The sequence below is a fragment of the Bidens hawaiensis genome, unplaced genomic scaffold (assembly GCF_021521415.1).
Source record: "Bidens hawaiensis isolate Kalapana, Puna unplaced genomic scaffold, B.hawaiensis_p1.1 tig00014893_1, whole genome shotgun sequence".
NCBI classification, from domain to species: domain Eukaryota; kingdom Viridiplantae; phylum Streptophyta; class Magnoliopsida; order Asterales; family Asteraceae; genus Bidens; species Bidens hawaiensis.
The window spans coordinates 94977-103624 of NW_027492315.1; the positions used below are offsets into that span (position 1 = coordinate 94977).

The window sequence follows — 8648 nt, forward strand, 5'->3', positions numbered from 1 at the left end:
TCGTAGGGTATAGTATAGTAGAAGAAATAATTTTCGACTTGGAAGATCCAATCAAGAGTGTTGAAAGCATCAAAGATCCGGAGGTGTATGTTTGGCGAGCGAGGGTGATGACTGATGATATTGGGGTCTGTGTGTGGGGATGGGGAGGGGGGGTTGATGTTCTTTATTGTCTTGCTCTAGGCCAGGGCTTTAGGCAATTAAACAGTTGGGTGGAGAGCTCGAGTTGTTGTTGCATGTGGCGGTGAGGGCTTTAAGCTGGCACTAGTTTAGTCAGCTGCTGTCTGTTGGGGCGATGATGTGTTGTGTGGCGGTGGAGGTATTTTCAGTGAGTGATTGATCAAGTTTTTCGTATACTGAAAGCATGGGGTTGTTACATTGGGTATAAAATGACTTATGAAAGCACCAAATTTATAAAAACCCGTTGAGTAGATGACAATTTTCTAATTTTATTTCTTAAACTAAGGTTACAATTTAAAGGAAAAATTATTGCATTAAAATCGAAAAACAAAATTAATAAGAAAACTAACTAAATGATAATTACTTGGTTTGCAAGTAAAGAATTAATGAATTTAATTAAAAAGTCATTTTAGAATCTTGTTAACCCGAGTGGATTAAATTGTGGCCTTTTCCCTCGTCTTCAAGGGTTTGGGCTGGCCCGATTGATGCCTGGCTCGTATCATAACCCATATTTATACGACATGAAAAGCATCAAAAATCTTCAGAATATTTTTACATATTTATTTGCTTTATCAAGCAACACATGTAACCAACCCCACACATGCATTTGTGAAAATAGCAAGCAATGTAACAACTACGCTTTCATTGACAAAATGGTGCTTAGGTTCATGGGTTTCATATACTTGGTGCCGTTGAATATTTCTTGCACCACAAGCCGATTCGCCTTCTCAGTCGGGTGGTAACCATCCCAATACACATACTTGTTTCTATCGGAACACAAGCTTGACCACGCCGTGCAAAGGCCGAGTCCATTATATGGGCCTTGTCCACAGCATGCTTTGTTAGTCACCTCAAAACCTGCACCCATCCTCTCAATGAATTGCATATATATATTTTATAAATTAAACCAAAAGAAATAGAAACAATGTAAGAGGATTACCAAAGGCTTTTGGCTTGGAGATGAAATCTTCAAATATATGATGTGCGTCGACGAAAGTAAAAACATGACTACCCAATTTCTTGTTCAACAAACCGATCATCGTTGACACTCGTGGATTGAATAGGTTTGTGGCCTGTTGCACCTCCGTTACACATTCTCCTTTTCGAGTACGCAATGCTATTACCGATGGTGCACAGCCTAACGGTCCGGTGGCAGTCACAAGTACTTTTCGTGCTCCCAAATTAAAAAGTCTCTGCATATGATATTTAACCATTGAAATCTATAATTTTGTAGGATACAGATTTAAAACTATGGTGTAAGGAGTTATTACCATTAAAATCTTTTCATACTCGATGGTGAGTAACTGGACATAGGCGGGGAGTTTATATTGAAACGATCGTAAAGAGTTTCGCACCAAAAAATAGTTGTTAACAAAATCGTTGCCTCCACAAGTGATCAAAACGAGTGCCTTGTTAACGAGCTTTTTTGTTTTCCTAGTACCGATTATAGCAGCGACACGTTTTTGGTAAGTTTCAAAGAGTTGTAGCTGGTATGGCATTCGAATTATGTTCATCTGTGAAACATGAACGAGTTGTGAAGTGGAAAACTACAGTACGGCATAACCAGAGATTTGATATGTTTTTGTGACAATACAAATCAAAAGTAAATTTATATCAATTTGAATTTAAGAAACTTTTTTTATGAAACAAGATATTGCATGAATAGTTAACATCACGTGTGAGTGTGTGACTATTTGCAACATATACATATGCAAAACACTAACACTACAAAATGATTTGACTTTCATTGACGGATAAACCCATCGCTATGTAACAATAACTGACGGTAATGTGATTTTTGACAAGTTTTCGAGCAATATTAGCAAGGAATTACCGACATATTAAATATTCAATGATGAAACACCGAACAGTGAAAAGCAACCAGTGTTGCAAAAATCTCGACTAGCCGATAATTAATTCATGATTAATTGCTAGTCTTCACTTCACTGATTAATTTTGGGCTAATCAGACAATTAATTGGTCAATGGTCAAATCCGACCAAAATCAAAATTAGTCGGACTTAATCGGCTTTTTCTAAAGAGGTTCTAGCAAAAATTGGCGGTTTCCGGCGAGATTCTAGCCAAAATGTGTTTGTGTATGTATAAAACTAAAAATTACAAATAAAAATGCGTGCGTGTATATATAAAACTGAGAATTATAAATTAAAGCCCAATTAATATCAATTAATCTCGATTAATTGCTAGTCCCAACTTCACCGCCCGACTGGCGATTTTGACAACGCTGAAAGCAACTATTGCCGTGACTGTTTCACTGACAGATTAATTAGTGACGGAATATTAACCGACACGTTAATGACAGATACGTAGTAACTAGTAAGATTATTATTGGCATATTCCTTCATTGAAATTTAGTTTGAAGGTAAAAATGATTAATTATTATTTTAAGTGAATATAAATAAATTAATAAAAAATATACCCTATAGTTTTAAATAAAACTTAAATACAAATGTATTTATAGATAATTAATTTAATACAAAAGTACAGATCTTATCTTGCCTATATAATAAAAGAAAAATCCCTAGCTAATGTAACGTTACCTTTTCTAATTATTCTGAATCCTATGTGAAAAATTTCGCATTCCTTACGTTGTCACGCGCCATTTACTTTTACACTCTGTTCGTGAGTCTATTTAATGAAAGAAAGTGAGAAGAATTAGAAAAACAGGGTGTTCTAGAGTTGTTTTAAGAAAGGAAACAAAAAGAGAAAGAAATTGAAAGGAAAATTAGCCCACATCTCTTTTCTTCCAAATCGGGAAGAATCCAAGAGAAAAGAAAGCTGAACAAGTTTAACCAAACTCAAATTCCAAAGTTACCCTCTTTCTTATGAAGCTTTGTTGCTTTAGTAACTGTAAATCAAATTGTCGTCCATCACCACCCTACTCCGACGACTCAAGCACACCACCGCCTGTAACTCTGTTCTGGACGCCATTCCTTTTATCAGGTACTCTAATTTTAGTTTATGCACTTTATTTAAGATTAGGATTGCAGTACTCGATTATGTAAGGGTTAATACATTCTGGTAGAAATTGAATTAATAAGTATGCAATTCAATAACTTGGTTGTTCTTTACTTTAAATTCTTATTACACATCGATTACGGAAGAGTAATTGATATATATGCTATTGAAATAAATTTTCTTTAACTGTGTGAAAATCAAAGGAAATGACTGCTATTGGATTCCCTTTTATTGCATTACATTTGACTTCAATACAAACAGTTGTTTTCCTTTCTTTTTTTTAAGCTAAGTCACGAGAAATTTTTTATTTAGAACCATTTATGAGTTTCTTCAGCCAAAAAGCCAAAATCTAAAATGAAAAGGTTCTATGTTAAATCTCCATTTATAAGTTTACTATGAGTGATATTTTCTTTTAACCAGCAATGTCGGAAGGAAAATCTAACTTCTAACTCTATATATTAAACTAACATGATTTTTTCATATGACATTATTTTAGAGTTTCCATATAGGATGTCACATAGATGTCATGTGAGCAGTTTCCTATATTATAATCTCTTCTTCTAAACAAAATATGGAGCATGAACCCGTTTAGTTACAAGTCTCGAACCAAAGACCTCATGTTTCAAACTAAATATGCTTACCAACTCCACTTAAGTAGTTGTTATGTTGGATTTCTTAACTTATAAATGATATATTTTTAATTCACTTATCTTATCTTACAATACTAATAAAAGAAAATGTTGAAGCTTAGGTGTCAAGCCTATATTTCTTCTAATTCCTAATTTCTCATCTAATTCATTCTAGCTATCCATAGGTCATGGGTCAAAACTATTTTGTCAAGTGGGTTATAACATAGTATGGATTTTATACATTATTGAATTAAGTGCAATTTTTATACCTAAAATTTAACAAACTACGCAACTTTAGTACATTTTTTAAATTTCTTGCAAATCAACACCTGACATTTCCATTAAAACATGTTATTTAAGTACTTTTCATTAACCCTGTTTGTTTTTTCCATTAAAGCTACATTAATTAATTTATAAGTATTTTGATAATCACAATTGAAATAATAGATCTTATTTTATCATTTGACAAATCCCGTGTAATGCACGGGTTCAAAAGCTAGTAATTAATACTAGAAAATTATTAAACAATTAAGTTAACATCCAATGTTGTATTCAATGAGGCTTTTAGAGATTTATGAATTATAAAATTTTGTTTATCATTATTAATATCTTATGAATCTATAACGTATGTTATCATGTATATTACTAAATTTAACTTTTTTGTTGTTTTTAACCACTCGTGTATCACACGGGCTCTATCCTAGTGTAGTAGTATTTTAAATTTATGACATTCGTTTCAGTTATGACAAACACCGTGACCGTAACCGACCCACAAGTTTCGATTAATCGGTTTTCGCTTAATCGAATCATTGGTTAACTATTCGGAAATAAACTACAGCTACATTTATAATTGTTTGATGTTTATTAAACTAGTTATAGTAATAAGCTCAGTTATTGGTTGTAAAAGCCCAAAGGTTTGAATGAGTTAGCAATCATCGTGTATAAATTTGCATCGGATAATAATCCTCTTTGGACTTATGCTAATTATGTGCATCATTAAATAAAAAATAGTTTCGAACTTAAACAAGCATGTTGGTCAAATCAACTTGGTGTTTTTTTCTGTTAGATTTATTTGACAATGGAATGTTAGCCTATTACATTGAATGCAATTAAATTAATTTCTCGTTCACAATCATGTTAGAATCAAGTTTTTAGTGCTTAAATGAATGCAAATTTCTTGTTGAATTGAATAAATAGACATCAGTCATATGGTTGCATTGGCTATAAACAAAGGGTAGCCAAGAAATGTTATCAAATGCATCTTTTATTATAATTATACTTAAAAGGATATAATAGTAAAGTTGTAACTTTCTTTTCTTTTCCTTTAACTCGGGAACACACAAAATGTTTAATTTTCGTTAATTTCTGAACTCGAGAACACAAAATAAAATCCCTTTTTTCCTTTTAGTTCTTTTCTTTTCTCTCCTAATTCCCTTTCCTTTCTTTTTTTTTTGTCAAATGAAACTGAGAAATAGAGTGATATTCTTTTGAAATCTCAATCATAATAATTTAAGAGACAATAAAAGTAATTATTATTATTAATAAAATATTAAATGTGAACATGAATGGACAAACGTTTTTTTATTTCTTTTCATTTCCCTTACTCATATACATTTAGTTGAATTATTTACATAACAATATATACCCTATGTATTGTTTCCAACTATTCATACATAACTATACTTAGAATGCCGCTTTCAACCCCACATAATTCTACTTATATTGCAACGGTCCCGGCTCGCATATTCAATTTAGCCCCACGTTCGAGTGTTCGACATCTCAGTAAGTATACGTATTTTAATCGTTTATGCATTACATATCGGTTTTTATACTTAAAACATTCATATAGTTGCTATTAGTTTGTTTTTTTCTTTTTGTCAGTTGTTACCTTACCGATATAACTGACATGATTTTGGTTTATGTTTTTAATCATATGCATCCACAAACCCACAAGCCTTACAATAGTAAAGTTTCTCAAAATGCTCAGCTTTGTCCCAATTAGGAGCTCTTTATTTGGGATGTTAATTGAATTTAAAGTTTATTGTTTCATGCGTTTTAAACCATAAATACCAAATTTTTCTTTGTTTGATGTTTATTGAGTATATATAAATTTATATAATGAATTCCACTATTTAACATACATATTATTCGTTACTCAAATAACATAAACATATTTTAAACATCTATATGGTTGATTAGTTAATATTAGTTTTGTGTTGTTTTTTTTGTCACGTATTACTTACTGATGTAACAAGATATGTCTAAATAAGCAAACATTAGGTCTCCGTCTTACAAGAAACATGATAACCCTAAACCTGAATTTTGTTTTTTGTCATAATTTTACAGCTTAAATTGAAGTATGACAAAAAAAAATTGTTATAGCTATAATTTATGTACAATGTATCTATCTCTAATTTTATGATATGCATTGAAAATGTTTGTAATTATTTATAATATTATATTTTTTATTTTCGTTGTTTTTGTTTTGTTACCATCCTGTGTAATACATGAGATCTAACCTAGTGTCACTTATATATCTTTTGAAAATTTAACTATTGATATAAATGTAGACAACTATAATTTTTCAAGGAATTATCAAATTTAATTCAATCTGTTTACTTATTATAGTAAACAAATAACTAAAAAACTATTGAACTGTTTTCATTGATAAGAGTATTTTGGCATTTCAATGAAGTATATAATAATTTTGGTATTCAATATATACGTATAAACTGAAAGATGTGCATAATTATTCTTACCTAATGCTAAAAGCACTTGTGCTAAAAATTATCCTACTTTAGTAGAATTTTTCATGCTTGGGTAATAAATGGCGTGATGGAACTAATATTACTCTTGGTACCATTTAATGTTTTTTATGAAGTTATGCATTATTTCAAAGTTGAAATAAACCGGTAAAGAGTAAATACGTCTCACAACTGTTTTGTTTAATTTATCTAATCTATTATTCTTTTTTAAATTGATCTAGGGTCCTAAATTTACTAATTTGAGTTAACATAATATAATGAAGTTACAGCAACTTACGAATTGAAATCCGGTGTCATTTAGGATCCCAATCCCTGCAGAAGCGAAGTTGGCACCATTTAGGAGCTTTTTACCATTCAGTTGAGGATCCATGCACGGTAATAATGGATCTACCCCAATATGTTCACCTAAAAGAGAAAAAAAAAATTATGAAGTGGATTTAAAAAATGAGGCCATTTTCGTAAAAAGAAAAGAAAAGGAAAAAAAAAACAAATACTTTTTGTTCGGCAACCTAATACGTGGAAATCACATATTTTTTGTATACCAATTTTAAATTGCACATAATCAGACAATTTAAACAGAATAGTCAACTATGATTATGATAAGAGAGAAAGAAATTAATGTGAAACTAGCGTAGTCAAATGCTAAAGATGCGAGAACCCAAGTTTCTACATATACTATTTAAAGTCGAACCAGTCCTGTGTTACTAAAAATAAATGAGTGCATAACGTATAAAGATATATATTAGTTTAGGGATCAACCTATAAGGTCTGGGATGTTTCTACCATTGGAAAAACGACCAGTGGGACGATGAGAGAGAGAATCGATCCCATATGGAGGCGAATCCGCTCTTGCTGATGTAATCAAAAAGTTATTATTTCCGTTATCTACTATTGAGTCGCCAAATACAAAGAACGCTAGAGGATCATTTTGTGATCCAGCACCCAAGACAAGATTTAACAAAAAGAACACGAGAATGATAAAAAACATTATTGAAGATCTCATTGTAGGGTTAGGTTGCTTTGTATACGAATGTATTATTATGAGGCAAGTTATGGGGTATTTAATTATTTATAGAAGAATAGAGTGTTGAATTTATGTGGTTAAGAGTTGACTTTTGGAAAACTTATCCTTTGACGTCATTATTCACTCTTAAAAATTTTGATGATATGAATTACATTTTTGAAATAACGTTTTATTCAAATTTTTGCTATTGCTAAGCCCAAAGTTATAATACATAAGCAACTATTATTTGAAATAAAATGTTTTTTTTCAGTAATAACGTTCGCGCACACATTATTATATATGGGGTGAGATCCGGTATACATAAAATTAATATAAATAACTATAGTAATTACAGTTTTAACTAGAATAATTATGTTATAAAAAATAAAATAGTGTAATAATAATTACTCTAATTCAAAAGTTACAGTGTAAATAATAATAATTATTTTAGTGTTAACATAATTACTCTAATTATTTATACACTTTTTATAATAAAAATAATTTGTATTTGATTCAAACTCATTATATATGTTATTTATTTATATATAGGTAAAGAAAAAATATGATGATTTGTATCAAATTAAAGGTCTAAATTTTTGGACGGTAACACACATTTAATTTCTTCAAACTTGATTTTGACTTTATAGCAGAGAATCAAATAATGCGGTTGTTGAAGAAAACTTTTAACATAATTTCGTCACCAAAATTAAATACCACTCGTTAATTACCAAAATTTTTAATTGCTAGTGTTGATGTACAGGAATTTCATAGGAACTCAAACTGAAAGCGATAGACAAAAACGAAACATGAAAACTTAGTTCACGCATATGGGGCAGTATGTGGACCGATAAAGCTCCTACCATATCCCCGGTGTGTTATAGGAGCGTAAATAGGCATTGACATTTCTATAATGACACTATATGTGGCTTGACCTAATAACGATTGAACATGCATGTATCACATGTACCAGAGAACATTATGTATTACACATGTTTTTTGTTTTTTGTTTCTTTTCAAAAAAGGGATATAATGATGTGTGGGAAAATGCCCTTTAGGGGTATTAACTATTAAGCATGACCTTAAAATAAGTAATGGAATG

The 8648-nt window shown here is 30.8% G+C and overlaps 1 protein-coding gene across 1 annotated transcript; it reads right to left on the bottom strand.

The window, feature by feature from the left end:
• Positions 1-811: 811 nt before the first annotated feature.
• LOC143547909 (GDSL esterase/lipase At5g18430-like) lies at positions 812-7549 on the bottom strand. The gene is made up of 5 exons (XM_077039210.1): positions 7306-7549; positions 6824-6951; positions 1449-1691; positions 1118-1370; positions 812-1035 (listed from the first exon to the last, which is right to left on the bottom strand). The coding sequence occupies exons 1-5, from the start codon at positions 7547-7549 to the stop codon at positions 812-814; spliced, it is 1092 nt and encodes a 363-aa protein (XP_076895325.1).
• Positions 7550-8648: the final 1099 nt, after the last annotated feature.

Coding starts and splice junctions, on each gene's coding strand:
- LOC143547909 (XM_077039210.1), bottom strand. CDS start 7,549: ATGAGATCTTCAATAATGTTTTTTATCATTCTCGTGTTCTTTTTGTTA. Junction 1,371..1,448: donor AGTATGAAAAGATTTTAATG/GTAATAACTCCT, acceptor TATCATATGCAG/AGACTTTTTAATTTGGGAGC. Junction 1,036..1,117: donor CTCCAAGCCAAAAGCCTTTG/GTAATCCTCTTA, acceptor GGATGGGTGCAG/GTTTTGAGGTGACTAACAAA.